Below are 19,881 nucleotides of genomic sequence, written 5' to 3'. Positions count from 1 at the left end.
TTTTGACCCTTTGATTTAGAGTAAAATAATTTTTCCTTTTCTTACAAGAAGTCCAAATGGGACTTTGAATCAATTACATTTCTTTGACTTATAATGAATTTTCTTTTGACTCAATTGATCCTATAAGCATGAAAAACATGCTTTGACTAGAAATAAAATAATAATAATGAATGTAATAAATGAATATAATAAGTACATCAATGATACATTTGTATTACATTATGAAGGTTGACACTAGTTACCTTTTCAACACCATATATATAAAGGAAAGAGAGAGTCCTTCACTCATTTCATATATTATTCATCATTGTTACTTTTTCTTATGTAGAGTTGTGACCAAGAGTGCACTAGTCATCATGTTTCTCTTATATTTCTATTTGAATTTTGTAGTTTGGTCTCTCTCTCTCTCATAGAGTCCCTAGTGGTTCTTGATCTTCTTGGAGCATCTTGAAGTCTAGGGTTAAGGTTTCATGCCTTTGATATTTGGAGGTTAGGGTTTTGATATAAACCCTATGTTGTATTTGGTGAGTAAAAGGAGACATTTTTCCTTGGATGACTAACTTGAGTAAGCTGTAGTAGTTGGATCTCCTTGGTTGCGCTAGGGTTTTTCATTGCTTTAGCTAGCGAGGGTCTTGGAGAGCTTTTGGATTGTACTAGTTTTGAGATAAGGGTTTGGTATGTACAACAACTACATCTTATACATATTAATGAAGTTTTCAACTGTTCAATACTTGTGTAAATTTCATATTTAATTTTGAATTTGTTGACTATTGAAGTGCACCCAAAGATTTTTTGAAGACTCCATGCCCAAGGATGTATCAGAGGCTTCACGTACCATCAAAGATCATCATATCACCAGAGTTTTTCAACTCTACTTCTTCTTCTTAACTTCTTCTGTTGTACTCAAATTCCACAAGCCTGCCGGGATGATGTAAAGTGATGCTAGTATGATGAATTAAGTGATGTAACAGACCTAAGTAACTTGGGACCTTTTCATCAAGTGAGTTTACTATGGGAGATTTTTTTCATTTGGTTAATTATTATATCCTTAAGGGGACTTAATAATTAATTGAGTTTTTTTCTCCAAGCATAACCCCAAAGTCGGAGTGCGGCTTGATGATGAGGCTTTGGGTGAGTCCTAGTGTCTAGAGTCATTGTATATTACCATACTAGATCACTCGTAAAATTTCGTGGAATTTGATTAGGTCTAGTGGTCAATTTTTAAAATTTTTAAATTTCCCACAGGGTGGAAATTGGAATAAAATATGAATGTAATAAGTAATAAGTGATGTCTAGAAAAGTTGTATGGGGTATGTGTGCTCAAAATTACACCTCTCACCTTCAAATTTCTACTATGACACGTTTTGAGTGGTAAAAAATAAGTTCTGGACCTTTAAAACCCACTTTTCCTAAGTTTAATGGAAAAAGTGGCAATACATTGAGCCAACAATTAAATAAATTAGAGAAAATAAATATCCACACATGCTAAATGATGTGGAAATGAGGTGGAAAATCATCAAGGAGTTGAAGCCAAGTTATAAAGTGAAGAATCAAAGAGAAACATGTGAAAAAAAAGGGAAATACAATTTCCTTTAGGGGACCACGAGTTTCACAAAAGCAAATCACATATATTTAGGAGGATAAGTCGAGTTAAGGATGTGACTCACCCATTGGTGGGATTTGACTTGGAGTTCCACGAGAGATGAATGGAGAGTGGTCTTCTACCACTCCACTCTCACATATGTTCTCTCCACCTGAACAAGCTCTCCTCCTCAATGATTGCATGGGCCTCTATAGATGAAATCAAATGGCCACTTGGGAAATTCGAATTTGCGTGTAGAAGCATTGGGGCTGTCACCATTTGTCTTGGGATTGGCTCCCAAACTTCTATGTAATAGAGCTATGGGCTCTCACTATGTATCTATTGCTATGAACTATTGTGCTTGGCAAAACTCTGCTCTTATGTACACTTGTTCTTAATTGCAATAAAAGACTTTGGGGTTCATTAATGAGTTGTTGTTCCATTGGAGTATGATGATTGGCTCACTATTGGTATAATTTCCTTTGCTCATGCTTTGATTTATTTTATTTCCGTTTGCTCTTCTAGATTTGTTAATGTAAAGCTATCTTGCATTAGCAATTGATTTATGAGTATGTTCTAAGTGTGAAAATCTCTAGTTATTTTCCAATAAATTTCTAGAGTTTTCCTATCATTGCTTATTTGCTAAATCTATATGAGACTAATGTTTGATTGAAGTTTTGTAGAGAAAAATCTTGTTGGATCAAATATGAAGTGTGAAGAAATCTTTGGAAAGACCAACCCACTCTTAACACATTCTCCAAGGAGCTCTCATTCGTTCATTGAACTCCATAGTTCATCTTACGAAGTGATTTTTTTTGCAGGGATTTTCTTTGACATAGCTTGTATACAAAAAAATTCTTTATAATTTAAATTTAAAAAAAAATGTGTTTTCATTGATATATTTGGCTCTTTAAGAGCATTTCCCAAACTAGGCAAGTGATGGGGTTCATTCCCATCACTTGATTTGGTTTTGTATATTATTTTGTATCATACTTACATGTTCTTTTACACTAATTTTGTCTTAGTTTTGCAACTTATAGTTGGAGTTTTCACACAAGTGCCTTTGAGGAAAGACTCTTGAACTCTAACTAGTTTTCTTGTAGGACCTGTCAAGCATCCAAGATTTTGGATTTAAGAGATCTGTGGTTTGTATCTTTTGAATCAGAGACCAGAGAATCCACAGTATGAACATTTTTATACCAACGTTTCAAATCCCAAGTGGGATCCATCATCAGGATTGAAGAATGATGATAAAAGAAGAGCAAATAAGGGAAATAAATACTAATGAGGAAGAATTTTTCAAGGAAGAACACACTGTCGGCTAGAATCTTTTAATTTTTAATTTTATATAATTTTATTTAATCTAATAAATTGCTTATTTCAAGGAGGCTGTGAACACTAGAAGGCGCTGCAAATAAGGATAGGTCATGGGTCTTTGTAGAGATTGTAATTTCATATTTTAGCAAGTCTTCATTGGCCCTTGAGGTTGCTATTATTGGAGGGACATTATAGCTCCAAATCTTGTATTATTTCCCTTCATCTTTGGGGCAACCCTCTAAGAGGATTTAACTCCATTGTAATATCATAATAAAAGTTCTATTTTTCTTGTGGGAGCTTGGGTTTTACTCAAGGCATCCTTTCTCCTCTTTTAGAAGGAGGATTTTGTGTGGGTGGATAAATTTTGCAAGTGAAGTTTTAGCTTATTTCATTTGCAAGTTATTTTATATTGCTTCTTTACATGCTTTAGAATTGTGAATGGTTATATTTTGAAAACATTTCTTTGAGAGCAATTTTAAATCTTGCAAGTGATATCATTCTTTTCTAACATCTATTTGATTGACAAGGTTACTTGTGTTTCACTTTGAAACATTCCATTTTTAAAGCAAGCATTATTTATATGTTCATCTTTTATTTATGTGTTGATGGTTATTTAAGTATATTTCATTTCATATTTCTCATCATATTTGTTCATAATCTCAAATAATCCAATTTAACTTTAACATCTCCTAGGAACCTCACGTCACTTTTAACTTAGTTTTTCATTTAGGGACCCCCCCCGCCGTTTGCTTACCTAGGAGAGAGCTTAAATGGAGAGAGTTGCGAATAGGTGGCAACCCCATCTTTTGATTTTTCCACCAACCACACCTTGTGGGGTTAAGGATTTTTCTGACTAACTTAGGTGTGTGTGTGAGGCAACAACAACAGTGAGAAAATCACTTAACTCCACAAGGTGTGGTTAGTGGAAAAATCAAGAGATGGGGTTGTCATCTATTCCCAACTCTCTCCATTTAAGCTCTCTCCTAGGTAAGCTAAGGGGGGTGGTCCCTAAATGAAAAGCTAAGTTAAAAGGTGATGTGAGGTTTCTAGGAGATGTCAAGGTTAATTTGGATTACTTGAGATTATGAGCAAATATAATGAGCAATATGAAATGAAATGTACTTCAATAACCATCAACACATAAATAAAAGATGAGCATATAAAACCAATGCCTTCAATATTGCTTCAAAATAAATAATGCTTGCTCTAGAAATGAAATGTTTCAAAGTGAAACACAAGTAACCCTGTCAATCAAATAGATGTTAGAAAAAGATGATATCACTTGCAAGATTTAAAATTGATCTCAAAGAAAATGTTTTCAAAGTATAACCATTTATGATTCTAAGCATGTAAAGAAGAAATATAAAAATAACTTACAAATTGAAAATAAGCTAAGACTTAACTTGCAAAATGAAAGATATGGTACTTGCCCAAATGAGATATTTCAAAATAATCAGTTCAAAACATTTTCATCATGACAAGTATATAAATAAATTGCAAGCTTGAAAAGTAAAATGAATTGAGATGAAATGCACTTAACTAGGGTTAGATACAATTATCTTGGTTAATTTTAAACTAAATGCCTACTCTAAGTGAAAGATCTTCCTCTTGAAATCTTGTCAAAGGGTAAAAATTGGGGTGACAGTAAGAAAGAGGGGTTGAGGACACAGTGGTGTCATTAACGATACCTTTCCCCTCAGTCTTACGAGTCAACACATGCCTTTGTTCCTACAAAGGGACAAGTCACCTTCATAATTGTAGGGTTACACACTCTTTACCTTACTTCATACCAACTGGAAGAATTTTCCAAGAAATTCTTTTCGCTATGATATCTATCAACCAAACTTATACTTGGAGGTTAATTGAGTTAAAATGCAAACTATGCTAAAATGCCTAAATGCTATGCAAGTAAGTTTTTCCAAGAGAGATTTGCAATGCTTCAATATAATAGAAATGAGATAGTGTTCAAAGTAAATTGCAAATGTAACTTCATTTGGAAAAAGAAATTAGCTTGAAAATGAATTAAAGTGATGCAAGTAAGTTTGCTTTGCAAAAGAGGAATTGTCTCAAGTAAATGAAAGATGTTCACAATGATATAACTTCAAAATTGTTCAAGACATATAAACATAAACTTCATAAGCAAATGAAATTGTAAATTGATCCAAGTGAATGATATGCCAATAAACAGTGAACTGAAGCAAGATTTAAATGATATGGAACCAAGACTACAATGCTTGCTTGTAAAGTATGCTCGAAAAATAAGTGAGCAAGATAGCAAATGAACATATAATGAGATATTACATTACAATGGAGTTTATTTCTCTTAGAGGGCTGCCCAAAAGATGAAGGGAAATAATACAAGATTTGGAGCTAGAAATAGCTATAATATCCCTCCAACAATAGCAACCTCAAAGGCCAATGAAGACTTGCTAAAATCTGAAAATTACAATCTCCACAAAGGCCCACGACCTATCCTTATTTGCATCTCCTTCTAGCGTTCAAGGACTCCTTGAAATAAATTTCAAATTTTCTTGAGAGGTCCTACAAGAAAACTAGCTAGAGTTCAATAGTCTTTTCTCAAGACACTAGTTGTCAAAACTCCAACCTTGGGCTGCAAAACTAAGACAAAATTAGTGTAAAAGAGCATGTAAGTATGATACAAAATAATATACAAAACCAAATGAAGGGAGTGAACCCCATCACTTGCCTAGTTTGGAAAATGCTCTTAAATAGCTAAATAAATCGATGAAAGCACAAATTTTAAAGAGATTAAAATTTAGAAGTATTTGTTTGTGTACAAGCTATGTCAAAGAAAATCCCTGCAAGAAAATCACTTCGTAAGATAAACTATGGAATTCAAAGAACCAATGAGAGCTCCTTGGAGAATGTGTCAAGAGTGGGTTGGTCTCTCCAAAGACTTCCCCTCACGCTTGATATTTGATCCAACAAGATTTTCTTCTACAAAAATTCAATCCAACATTAGTCCCATATAGATTTAACAAATGCAATGATAAGAAAACTCTAGAAATTTATTGGAAAATAGCTAGAGATTTCTACACCTAGAGCATACTCCTAAATCAATTGCCAATGCAAGATAGCTTTACATTAACAAATCTACAAGAGCATATGGAAATAACATAAATCAAAAGCATGAGCAAAGGAAATTATACCAATAGTGAGCCAATCATAATACTCTAATGGAACAACACTCATGAATGAGCCCGAAAGTCTTTTATTGCAATTGAGAACAAGTGTACATAAGAGCAGAGCTTTCCTAAGCACAATAGCTCGTAACATTTGATACTTGTGTGAGAACCGATAGCTATATTATATAGAAGCTTGGGAGCCAATCCCAAGGCAAATGGTGATAATTCCAAGACAAATAAGTGACAATCCCAATGTTCCTTCATGCAAATTTGAATTTCCCAAGTGGCAACTTGATTTCTTTCTTAGAGGTCCACACAATCCTTGATGAGAGAACGCGAATTAGATGAGAGGATATGTGGGAGTGTGAAGTGGAGTGGTAGGAGACCACTCTCCACCTTACTCAAGTAAACTCTAATCCAATCTCAAGTCAACTCATGATATCTCCTTGAAGCTCGAGTTAACTTTCTCAAATCGTGGATCTTGTCATTGGAACTCGTTGCCTTCTCCACAAAAAAATCGATTTGCTTGTTTTGTGGTTTATGTGGAGCCACATAACTTGGTAACTCAACTTTGACCTTTAGATGAATTTTCACCTCATCTCCACATCATTTGAGCATGCGTGGATATTTTTTTTCTCCATTTATTTAATTGTTGGGCTAATTTATTGCCGTATTTTTTGCAAAACTTAGGAAAAATGGGTTTTGAGGGTTTAAAACTTATTTTTTATCTCTCAAAGTGTGTCATAGTAGAAAGTTGAGGGTGAAAGCTGTAATTTTGAGCACATGTACCCCATGCAACTTCTCTAGACATCACTTATTACATTTTACATTTAGATTTTATTCAAATTTTCGCTCTACGGGATTTTTTTTTTTTTTTAAATGATCCTTAGACCTAATCAAATTACACGAAATTTTTTGTGTGATTTAGTATGGTAATATACAATGACCTTAGACACTAGGGCTTACCCAAGGCCTACCATCAAGCCGCACACCGACTTTGGGTGTTATGGAGGAAAAAACTCAATTAATTATTAAATCCATGTAAGGACCTAATAATTAACCAAGTGAAAAAAACCTCCCATAGTAAACTCATTTGATGACAAGGTCCCAAGTTACCTAGGCCTGTCACATGACTCAAGTCATCATACTAGCATAACTTTTACATTGTCCCCTCAAGGCTTGTGGAATTTGAGAACAACAAAAATGATGAGAAGAAGAAGCTAGAGTTAAAAAACTTTGATGATATTGAAATCTGATGGTACATGAAGCCTCTGACACATCCTCGGGCATGGAGCTGTAAAAATTTTTTTAGGTGCAACTTTAGTGGTCAACACTCACTAACTTAGGTGTTTGTGCAACGCAACAACAACAAAACCATCTATATTCTTCATAATTTGTAGTTTCCATCTATATATGTCTTAGTGAATTGACATAAGGGCAATTATGATAAGTGATCTAGCATCGTAATTGAAGAAGAATTAGGATGAAAGAGCATATTCCTGACCTCAGGCATGGCCGAGGCAAGCAATCTGCTTTTCCTGAGCACTATGTTAACACTAAACACCACATTTTCCTTGAAGATGCCATCATCATTGCTAGAGCTGATGACCATACAAAAAGGAAGATTAGAGAATCCATTGAAATTGAGAAAAACCACAATAACATCAAAAGGGAAGAAGGATATAAACACAACAACTCTTGGCACCCAATTCTGCATCATCTCCGCAACCCTGGTGGTTCACCTTCTCTGTCCCTTTGTATCTCCTATCTCCTTCGTTCCCAAGCTGATCTCTCCCTATGTGTTCTGCTTGTATATTTATGATTGGACTTTCCAATCTCACTCCTTGAGCTTCTCGGTCCCCTGATGATGATCCTGAGATGGTGATCGAAATATTGATCTTCTAAAAACTCCAATGCAGTTTGCACTCTACTCCAAAAGATAAGGGCTGTTTTACTGCTGTAAATAAGAGTTCTCTGATCTGGTTTGTGTGTGATAAAATTGCTCTAGGGCTGAATCTTAATCAGAACACTTGGGTATATTTTCTCTTGGACTGCTTGGAAGATTAGGGTTGTTAAGGATTGAAATATTGTCCATTTCTGCTACTGTTTTGTATTTTAATTTGTAGCAGCCCTAAGGCTGAAAATGCATAGGGTTAAGATTTGGGAATTCTCTACTTAAGAAGTAAAACTTCTGTTTTGCATTAAAAGTCATAGAGCACAGATATTCCACAGTTTGGTTATATAGGATATGATATGCAAGGACTTACATGGTACAACGTCTGAAGATTTGTGGGAAGTCAAATTGTATAACCTATTATTTGGGCAAAGCATTTAAATAGGTTTTCATTACCTTCTACATAGGAAGACAAATTGTTTGACCTCCTATTGCAGTTCTCTGTTGAGGTTAAGCAATTAGATATGCTTTTATCGCCTTGTACTTGGCATGTGCTATACTTATTTGGTTCAGTATGATTAGTTAATTTGATGCATTCATTGATGCCTGAAAAAGTGCTCTTTAGTTATCTTACAAAGAATGTTGCAATCTGATTGCCTTCTGCTTGTGAATTTGTTGTACACATTCTCATTAGTGATGCTACATGGAATGTTGCAGACATTCAGTGACATCTTTGGTTATAAAAATCACAATTTTTAACATTTCGAATAATTGTTCATATGATATCATTAGTTATCATTTTAGGCTAACTTGTTTATATTTATTTAAGCTACTAATTTAAGGTTATATTTTTAGCTGTAGATGAAGAGGTTTGAGATTTATGCATGTCTGTTTGTCTGTTAGGATTGTGATATGTCATCTTGCTGGGGCTTAATGGCTGCGACTCAAATGCCGACTGAGGTGTTGTTATCTGATATTTATGCTGTGGAGCTTGCTAGTAGGGGTTCAATTTTTGAGTCAAAATCCGCTGCAGCAACATACAGCTTATTGAGTGGTGTTTCAAAGGTCTGCAGATACTTGCTTGTAGTTCATTTTTGTTGTTTCTAAGTCTGTTAGTATACATTTTTATTTGACGAAAAGGTGCAATCTGACAATTTTGCCAATGTTTGTTCTGTATAATATTTGGAATTGTGCAGTTGCATTGTTTTGCTGTACACTTAGTTGAAAAGTCACATAAACAACATTCTGTTTGGATTCCAAGGGCGCTTGTGTTTGGCCATCCAGATCCCAAGACTTGTCAAGAATGGGTCCAACGCATCCATAACTTTCTAAACATAGACGATAAAAGGCCTAAGAAACTCTTGGTACTTCTTTTGAATCAAAGCTTGATAAAGATTGCATGTAAAGTTAAATTTCTGTTTTGGAACCATCTTTGTATGGCAATGGTTAACACAGCACAACTTTGATTTCAGGTTTTTGTAAACCCTCTAAGTGGAAAAAAGCATGCTGTTAAAACTTGGGAAGTAGTTCGTCCTCTTTTTGATCGTGCAAAAATAATATTGAAGGTGAGGTAAATGCTTTCAAATATTTTTGTAAGCGAACTAGAACTAGAAGAACATGAAATATAAGTTGCTATAGATACTATTTTTCTATCTGCCAAGCAGGTGGTGAAGACAGAGAGAGCTGGTCATGCATTTGATATTATGAAGGAGATCACAACTGAGCAGCTTAACTGTTATGATGGAGCCGTTACTGTGGTATAACCATGTTTTAAGATAAGCACATTCATAATATGGTTTCCTATATTTATTTGAAATGCAATTTTTTTCCATAGAAATTATTGACAAGGAGTTCCAATGTTCAGGTCTGGAATGATGCATAACTGGACTTTATTTTCCTTTTATTAGTTTTAGGCTTTAGTTCATGTGTTTTATGATGCCATCTATTGGAATGCATGCGATTTATGCAAAGTGTCTTTTACACTTACACTGACATTCTTTCAATGGTCATATTCGAGCCCATCAAAAATTGTTTTGCTTACATTGCATTCAAATAGTTGTTGGTGATTCAGATGAGCAAAACATAGCAGCCACAATTTTGCAAACGTTTTGATTAAGTTGCTTGAAATGCCACAGCCTCGTTTGAATATCCAAAGTGTTTTGAAGTGTCCAGGAACGATCCAAAACATTTTGGGGGCCTGGGGACTGTTTCTCAATTTGGAAACATGCCCTGAAACTCAGGCTCATGTTTTTGATGCTTTTTGGCCTGAAAGGGGCATATTTTGGCAATGTTCCAGCAAGACTCTGGGACGGGGGGATGCACATGGGGGACGTGTGGGAGTACCCTCAATTTTTAGGGAAATTTAGGGGGGACGGGGAGATGCCGGGGTATATAATTTTTTTAATATATATATATATATATTCATATTCATATTCAATAATGAAAGCATAAATATATTGATCCATACATAATTGAATTAAATAATGAAATACATTATTTATACTCATCATTCATCCATACACCACAAGATTCAATGATGAAATACATTGATCCATTTTCATTTTCGTCATATTAGAATCTACATTGATTTAAAAATTAAATTTATCATTCATCATTCTAGAATGCAAATTGATTTAAAATTTAAACTCATCATTCATCATTCTAGAATCTAATTAGTAATAACCAAAATAGACTAGAGTAGATACCAATGTTATCGGAACTGAACCAGAAAACCCTCTGAACTGAGAATGAGTTGGAACTAGTAAAAAAACCAGGACCACATAACTGGTTAACCAAAAATGCATAAAATATTCAAATTTGAAAGAAAAACATATATATTCATGTGCAGCCATATGAATCCAAACCAATTATACACAAATAAGCACACGTTCTCATTTATATAGCATGTAAGGGTGGACATAACCAAAATAGCACCAAGTGCAATCCATCCTTGAATCGAAAATAGATCAACAAATGGGCTCTAGATGGCCTCTAGCATCCAAAAAAAATCATGCTAAAACAAATACCTACATATCATCAAAATTATTACCCATATTGGAATTTTCGTTATCAATATCACCCTCTAAGCATTTAAATAAGATAGAAAAAGTGTAGCATGTCAAGTCAATATTTTGTTTGAGTGATGGGTACATTTTTAGCAGGGCCATGATAGAGGAGTTCGATAACCAATGTCATTAACATCAAGGTACATAGAAGGCTTGGTTCTCTTGATTAAATACTAGTTCCATTCGCTTGTACATGACAAAATCAAATGGAAATGTTGGAATCCCCCCAATCTTGAAACCCTGAAAAACTTTTAAGTCTGTTGGATTTTGAGTGAGATATAAAATTCTACTTTCTCCATATGAAATCCAATGACGTCGGAACAACTCTCAAACATCCTGAGTCATTTCATGGTATTGTTAAAAATTTAAGTAAAATGATGAAAATGAAAGATAAAGGAGAATGTCATTTTCACTTTTAAGAATTTTACATTACCTTGAATTGCATAGCAATATTAGAGCCATAGGATTGAATATTAGGTTTCCCCACACAAAAGTTCTTGAAACTCAGAAGGGGTGCTTCTGGGCATCCCTCTTATGAGGCACGTCTCCCACACTAAGTCATTTCATGGTAATGCTAAAAATTTAAGAAAAATAATGAAAATGAAAGATAAAGGAGAATGTTACTTTTACTTTGATAATTTGAGATTACCATGAATTGCATATCAATACTAGGGCCATAAACTTGATCATTAGGCTGTCCCACTAAAAAATTCTTGTTTCTTTGAAAAATTTTGTGTTTGTAACATGTTTGCTAATTTTTTTTGTAAGAAAAGCAAGGGAGCATAAATTTTTTAGGGAGCGTGCTCTTGGGGTCTCTCCTGATCTGCTCCCTAAGTGAGTGAATTTCGGGAGCGTGCTCTTGGGGTCGCTCCCGATACGCTCCCAAAGGGAGGGCGCTTCGAGAGTGGGTTCGAGAAGGGGGGGCGCTCCCCTGCAACCATGGCTTAAAATGTCCATCTCTGCTCCAACATTGAGGTATTTCCAAATGCTACTAGCCCTTCCATGTCTCTGAAGGCGAGACCATCGTCATCTGGGCCTTGAATTAGCTGCCACCCTTCAGAAGGTGCTATGGCTGACTTGGGGGCATGTTGGTGTTGGTGTATCATCCTGAAGAATCGTCAAATGTAGTGCAAAGTGGCAAAATGTCCTGGGTGTAGAAGGTACCCAAGGGTAGGTGTGATGTGCTGCTACTGCTCAGAGATTCAAGGCTCTTAATGCTTCACCCGTGGGTGTCAATATACTTCTCTGGGGCCTAGGTACCTGTGGGTAAGGTGCCCAGGTCATGGGCTGCTGAACCACCTTGCTAGAAAATGTAACTAGGTTCAGTCTCCATAATGATCTTTGCACTTATATCATTTTATATTTTATGTAAAAAAAAGAAGAAAAAGAAGAAAAATAATAATAATCATTATTATTATTATTTTATTAGATAAGCATGTTCTTCATGCTTCTAGAATTTGTTGAGTCAAAGAGTCAAAGTCCTATTTGGACCTATTGTAAAAAAAGGGATTTTTTTTAAAATATGTAATTTAGGTCAAAAACCCCTCTAGATGCCAAGTCAGCCGACCTGTCATGTCGGCCCTACCCCAAAAGGCACCCCTTTGGACAAATATAAATATAGGATGATTTGAGCTCATTTGGATACACACAATTCACTCAATTAGTTCTGAAATTTTGCAAAAGTAGGGTCGAAGTCTGAAGTTGGAGAAGGGTTTGTGGAAGTTTTGCCTTATCTTATCTCTTGTTGAAGATTTGTTGCTGGTCTCCTGCTGTGTAGGAGGGTTTGACATGGCGTCTAGAAGGTTGGTTGTGGGTCTTGGGTATCTCACTTTGATCTGATTCTATAAGAAGATAATTTTCTGGGTTTTCCCCTTGGAGGGGTTTTGCCTTTGCTTGGAGCCTATATCTTGAGTTTCTTATGTACTGTGATCTTCATGTTATTACATTTGATAATTGTTTGATGAAGATGAACATAATTAAATAAATAAGAAGCCAACAAATTTCACAAGCAGTTATCAAATAAAGAGAAATCTAATTTAATATGCAAGCCTCCCGATTTCTCAACATGGTATCAGAGCTAAGGTTTGAAATAAGAGGCTTGAAGATCACATCTGTTGGCATATGGATCAAAGTCTGATGCTACAATGGATCACGCACCTTACCATGGTTCGCTTTTTCTTCTTGGTATGACTCTCTGATCTCAAGAATATAATCTTAGTTCATGTATTCGTAGTAGCATGATTTCGTTCTATCTCTGGGACAAGGCTCGCATTTGTTATCATGGTTTGCACTTATTATAATTCTTTGTGGTCCGTATATGGCTCATAAATTATATCTGAACTTTGTGGAATGATATTCCAGGCTTCCCATGGATACAAAGATTTGTCCTTTGTGGCATATGACATAAAACCCTGCTTTGTGGTTCGTGAGTGTCTGAGAACTTCTAAGGATCACATTTCTTTGTAACCTGCTGTTTGCCATATGACTTGCGTATAAATATGATTCACATCATGTATAAATCAAAGACTCACATCATATTCTATGGCTGGGGAATCAGAATGCCTCCAAAGGCTTGGATGCATTTTTGCTTGACTATTATAGTTCGCATTGACCTTGAGGTTCGCATTATGTTATGAAGTCATTCCTTCCTTAGTAACGATCTCTATTAACAAAACAATGGTTCGCTTTAGTGTGGCTCGCATCTATACAAGGACTCGCACAATATTGACATCACACAATGTGGCTCGTTTCTACTTTTGTGGATCAATTCTAAAAGTTGCATTTTCAGAGAGCCTAACATTTGTGGCATATTTTATTGATTTGAACTTGTAGCTCATTCTCTAAGAGGATTGTATCTCTTGTTGCTCGCAGTCAATACTCTGTGAATCACAATTATTTATAGTGGTTCAGTTATGTAGCTTTATGGCATCGTGGCTTGATTTTATAGCTATGAAGGATCATACCTCTCTATGACACAATATATGCTCTGAGATTCATTCTTTATGGTTCACAAATAGTTCGTTTATTAATCTTTGCGTGACACGTATAATCTATCTCACATCTATCTGCTATATGGTTCTCACATGTGGCTCATTCTAATATAACAATGGCTCGCACTTTGTGGCATCGGTATGGGGCTCACATCTTCTATGGTGCGTATTACATAATTGTGTCATCACTTTATGTGCGTCATATGCTTTGAGACTTTACAATACTAAACCTTATGGCTCGTATATAAAACATCTTCGCATAAGAATAACTACTCTGCGGCTTATATATGTATATGCTTGCTTCTCTTCCTCAGAAGCTTACATCACATGATTGGTTAACACATTCTCTTGTTGGTGATAAAGGATAAGGTTTATGATGAATATATGAAGCAATCGTATATGTAGAAAAAGAATTAAGTATATCTATGAAGTTGACCTAAAGTCTGAGAGGGACGACATGATCTTGGATTTTTGTAATAACTCGTATAATTCCGAGGCTTGCTTTGAATATACAATGCTTACATCGTTACCCACACTTCTTTCAGTAATTTGGGTGAAAGTAATGAATCATCAGAAATGGATGACAAAATGTTATATTAACAGTAAAGATGACAGTAACCCCATCTCAAAAGATAGTGATATCGACTTTTTCTTTGATGAATGAATATGAAAAAGTACAGTGGTCCGAAATATGAAGTTGTAAAGGAGTTGAAGTAATTGAACAAGATCCAATAAGATCGAGATTTCATCTACCATTACTAGTCCAAGGAGACAACTTGTCTACAAAAACTCGAAGAAGCCAAGACAAAGAAATTTTTGTGGTTGAAGCATCTTTTGTTAAAAGCTGGTACATGCCAACTGAAGAAATATTAAAAAGGCTAGATATTTGCAAGTAGGGACAAGGTCTCAATATCTAGTGTTTGTAGACCCTAGCAAGGTATGTATGATTTCTATGTGTATATTATGTTTTGTGTCATAGAAGGTCACTAGGATGTTGTAGTTGTTCCTTTCCATGCTTCTATAGATGGTGACGATTTAGGGTTTGTAGGACTTACGAACCTACGAAGTCTTGAAAACTCTTGGTATTTAGGGTTTTTGCACCCTAGATTGAATTAACCCTAGGAGCAAAAAACCCTTACCCTAACTGTTTGTTCGCTCTAAGAAGGCCTTAGCTCTTGGGAAACAGTATCTAGGGTTTATAGGGATAAATGATCCTTAAACCCTAGTTTTGAAAGGAAAATCTACGGTATGTGTTAAAATCCTAGCAAGGGTTGAATTAAAATAAAATCTAGGGCTTGAAGACCAAACCCTCTGACTAGATGTTTTCTGCTAAAATAAAAACCCTAATAAGGGTTAGATCAATGAATTTCTAGGGTTTGTAGCTAGAACCCCAAAAGTACACTTTTGAGAAAAATCATGGAAACCCTAGTTTGACATGATTGACATCATGCTCTTGTCTTTGTATATTTTTGTTTGGTTGTACTTGCTAATAATTGTAGGCACATAATGAAGGCTGTCAAAGTTGTGGAAGCAGGATGAGAAGGATGGAAGAACAAAGTAAAGAAAGACTCGTGCTTGATGATGACTTCTTGATATGATGAGCATGATGGAAAGAGGGAACTACAGGAACCTTGATGATATTAAAGTTTCCAGTTGATGAGAATATTCCAAAAATACATTGATAATTGAAAGATGAAGCAGAACCTCCTTGAGGATTGAGAATCCATGATAGGAAGTAGTCACATGGACCGCCACTCTTTGAGGATTGGACAGGGTATCCAAGACAAGAATGATCGAAGAGGATTGATATTCTTTGAGGATTGGGAATCGAAGATAAGAGTAGTCCTGGAAGGACATACCTTGTGAACATTCGGATGGGGTATATCCCTTGAGAGGCTATGGTGGTGTCCATGTGAATGCCTCCCAAAATTGTGCTCCAATCTTGTGGAGAGTTAGAGCTTGTTAGTCAAAGCACTGCTATGTTGCTATGCTAGTGATGATATTGATGCTTAAAGATGCTTATCAATCCTACTCTTGTTATGAAAATATTTCAATTTGAGAAGTATCTTTATACTGGTTATGGAATTATGAATACCTCCCTAGATAAGAGGGAGTGTTAGAAAATGTAACTTGGTTCAGTCTTCATAATGATCTTTGTACTTATATCATTGTATATTTTATGTAAAAGAAAAAGAAGAAAAAATAGAAAAATAATAATAATAATTATTATTTTATTAGATAAGCATGTTCTTCATGCTTCTAGGATTTTTTGAATTAAAGAGTCAAAGTCCTATTTGGACTTATCGTAAAGAAAAAGGAAAAACATTTTTTAAATACGTAATTTGGGTCAAAACCTCTCTAGATGCCAAGTTGGCCTACCTATCAAGTCGGCCCCTCCCCAAAAGAGATGTCTATTCGCACCCCTTTGGATAGTATACCTCTGGAAGATATAAATAAAGGATGATTTGAGCTCATTTGGATACACACAATTCACTCAATTAGTTTTGAAATTTTGCAGAAGGAGGAGGGTCGAAGTCTGAAGTTGGAGAAGGGTTTGTGGAAGTTCTTCCTTATCTCTTGTTGAAGATTTGTTGTGCAGAAGGAGGGTTTGACTTGGCATCTAGAAGGTTGGTTATGTGCCTTAGATATCTCACTTTGATCTGATTCTATAAGAAGAGAATTGTTTTGGGTTTTCCCCTTGGAGGGGTTTTTCCCTGGCTTAGACCCTATATCTTGTGTTTCTTGTGATCTTCATGTTTTTACATTTGATAATTGTTTGATGAAGAAGAACATAATTAAATAAATAAGAAGCCAACAAATTTCATAAGCAATTATCAAAGAATAAGAAATCTAATTTAATATGCAAGCCGCCCGATTTCTTAGCACACCTGGCAATCATAACATAAAGTCTAGCGAAAGCAACCAATCACCAAGGACTAACCATTTTCGCCTCTAGGTGAACTAAGCTTGAATGTAAAGGGTTATTACAAGGTCCCTTCCAAAATTGGGGCCTTGAACTTGCAATGGGGTTTCCTTCCTTGGTAGGAGTGGCTAAAGGACAACCCAATGAGGTGCTTCCAGCCCCCAAGGGGAAGTAACATTTCCTTAGTCCACTCTTCAATTGATAGGTGTTAGTGAATAATGATGGCATGGAGGGGAGAAGAGTTCATGGCCAAGTGACATGGTCAAAGGTACCAACATGATGGGGATCCACATCTCGAGTGTATAGATGTGAGGAGGGAGCAATTGTGGATGCATGAGTTACCAACTAGGCCTTTGTTTTTCCACTCCTGTTATGTGCCTTTTACTTTTGCTTGATTTTTCTTTGTGTTACTTCTCATAGCTCAATGGGTTAGAGCTTGTTTTTTATGATGTGTAGCAATTGTATTACCCCTTGGGGATGAGTCATTTCATTGCTCGTTGGGGTTGGGACATGCAAGGGTTCCTTTTATGATGTAATGGAGCAACATGTGCTCAGAAACTTGGTGATGGCCATAACGAGTTGTTGATGTGAGTAGCTTCGGAAGGCCTTCTACATCGGCTTGGTGTCTTAGCATGTGGAAGACATTATTTGCCTTTGCTAGTGATTTAGGTCTTCTTTCCTAAGTCTAAGTTATGAAAAGTACTATAATTAAGGTAAATTAATTATTGTGGACTATTGAGTTATTTTCTAAGGATATATAATTTAATTATTTAAGTGACTTAGAAATAATATCAAACGTTGATTGTCAAGATGGTTCTAGAAGGGAGATTGGGGTTAGGGATTTGGACTCAATGAAGGTTATAAAGGGAGCCTAGTGAGGAGGTGAAGACACAAGAAGAAGAGCACAAGTTGTGTGAGTGAGTCATCACGAAGAGAGCGATTTTCTCTGTAGTGCGAGTGGCTCAGTGGACCAGTGCGCAGAGAAGGAGAAGTACGGGTGGGTTCATGCAATTCCAAGGAGGCTGAGTAGGATGAGATTGCAGGGCTGAGGTGTTGGAGAGGGATTGTATTTATCTAGAGGAGGCTTGGAGTGTAGGGTTTTTCCTAGTGCGCATTAGTGGCAGGGCGCAAATCTAGTTGCTGGAGGGCGCAAATCGAGTTGCTGGAGGGCGCAAATCTAGTTGCTGGCAGGGCGCAAATCTAGTTGCTGGATTTGGAGGTCGATATTTTTGAGGCCGATTTACCTGGGCAAAATTTATTATGAGGGTGCCAAGTTGCAGGTTCCAAATTTGTATTTTTCCTTGTATCTCTGTGGGTCGAAAAACCCAGATTTTCTAGATAATGAAATGATGGAGAATTGTTGTCGGTTAATTGATTTTGCAATGTGTGGTTGATCTCTTTGGTTTATTTCTACTGCATATTTTTAATTTTAGAAGTTAAAAATACCAATGATTCTATTTTTCGACAAATTAGTGTTTATGTGGGTAAATGAATAAACTGTTGGGAATAAATTAGTTTGTTGTGAAAAGGTAATATGGCTGGTATTAGAAATTTAACATGAGTGAGGTAGAGCTCATGCTAGGCTTTTGCCTACATGCTAATGTGTATGCCCTGACCATCCTTTGCATTTTGATATTCTTTTATTTTATTTTGTGTCCATAATATGCTTTTTTTCTTTTTCTTTTAGTTGCATCAACCCGCCAGGGCAAAGGGCCCTGCCCAGGTATGTGGATCTCTGTGTGCCAAATCCTATGGAACCAATGGTCAGTTGAACCTGAAGAATGGAGGTGGAATATGGGCTTGTAATGTAAGATGGAAAGTGTTAATTATGGAATAGTGATAGATGGAACAACACTATCTCAATCAAGGCTTCTCGAGTAGTGCCCCTCCTATACCCATTGGACCATTAGGGGAGGTCGTACTAGACTAGTATCGAAGATTAATCCCCCATTTAATGTGAGGGAACAAGATCACGATCAAAACCCCTTTTTCTTCCAGGTCACCCCATAATCCATACCAGGGCTGCTGGGGAGTGCCCTCCCCTTGTACCCACTCCCAAAACACGCTCTAAACAGAAGCGCTTAGGGAGCGATCCAGGGAGTGCGCTCCCTAATCGCTTCTGCCAAAAGAATTCGTTCCTTGGTCACTCCCACCAATAAAAATCGCTCCCTCCCTAGTGCTTTCGCAAGTGGTTAAGATTCTCAAGCCTAGTAATGTTGGCAATCAATGGTAATGTTAAATTCTTACAGTAAAAGTGACATTTCATTTATCTTTTATTTTCATCCTTTTACTTAAGTTTTTAACATTACCATGAGATGACAAAGTATGTTTGAGAGTGATTTCAACCTCATTGGACTTCATATGGAGAAACTAGATTTTTAGATATCACTTAAAATATAGTAGACTTAATGGTTTTTGGGATTTCAAGATTTAGGGGATTGTAATGTTTCTAATTGATTTTGTCATGCGTGAGGGTATGAGATTGGCATTTGTTCAAGAGCATTAAACCCTTTAAGTACTTTGATGTTGTTGTTATTGATTGTTGAACTTCGTTGATGTTGGTGGTATTGCTTGTTGAACTCCCATACCATGGCCTTAACTAAAATGTACCCTTCACTCAAAGAAAAATAATTGGTTAGGCATGCTAAGCTTTTTCTACCATATTATAAGGTTGAGGAGATAAACCCTTCACCCAAACAAAAATCATTGGTAAGGCATGTTAAACTTTTTCAATATCTACAATATTATAAGGTTGAGCAATCCAAGTCTGAAGATTTTGAGCTAGATGATGTTTATGTATCTCTTGTTGATGATCCCATTTCTAGTAGTGCTGAATCAATCATGAGTTTCATGAGTGGTCTTGTTGATCAATGATTTGTAATGTTGATGTCTAGTTTTGCTGCCACTACTACTACTAATGGGGTTGTAGAGGAGTTTGAGGAGTCCTTAGACTCCGAGCTAAAT

General features: G+C 36.0%; 1 protein-coding gene across 2 annotated transcripts in view; it reads left to right on the top strand.

Moving 5' to 3' along the window:
* The window catches only part of ACD5 (Diacylglycerol kinase family protein), a 184,277-nt gene that overhangs the window by 74,534 nt on the left and 89,862 nt on the right, over window positions 1-19,881 (top strand). Inside the window, exons 2-5 of one of the 2 annotated variants that reach the window (XM_089414226.1) lie at window positions 8,843-9,004; window positions 9,136-9,303; window positions 9,412-9,504; window positions 9,604-9,696. In XM_089414226.1, the coding sequence (XP_089270352.1) occupies window positions 8,843-9,004; window positions 9,136-9,303; window positions 9,412-9,504; window positions 9,604-9,696 (516 nt within the window). The remainder of the gene's footprint in view (window positions 1-8,842; window positions 9,005-9,135; window positions 9,304-9,411; window positions 9,505-9,603; window positions 9,697-19,881) is intronic. The other variant, XM_089414229.1, reaches the window with a different exon arrangement.

This window comes from Pinus tabuliformis, chromosome 6, assembly GCF_031772625.1.
Source record: "Pinus tabuliformis cultivar Carrire ecotype Pingquan chromosome 6, CPIR1, whole genome shotgun sequence".
NCBI lineage: Eukaryota > Viridiplantae > Streptophyta > Pinopsida > Pinales > Pinaceae > Pinus > Pinus tabuliformis.
This window is presented reverse-complemented; position numbering and strand designations above follow the sequence as displayed.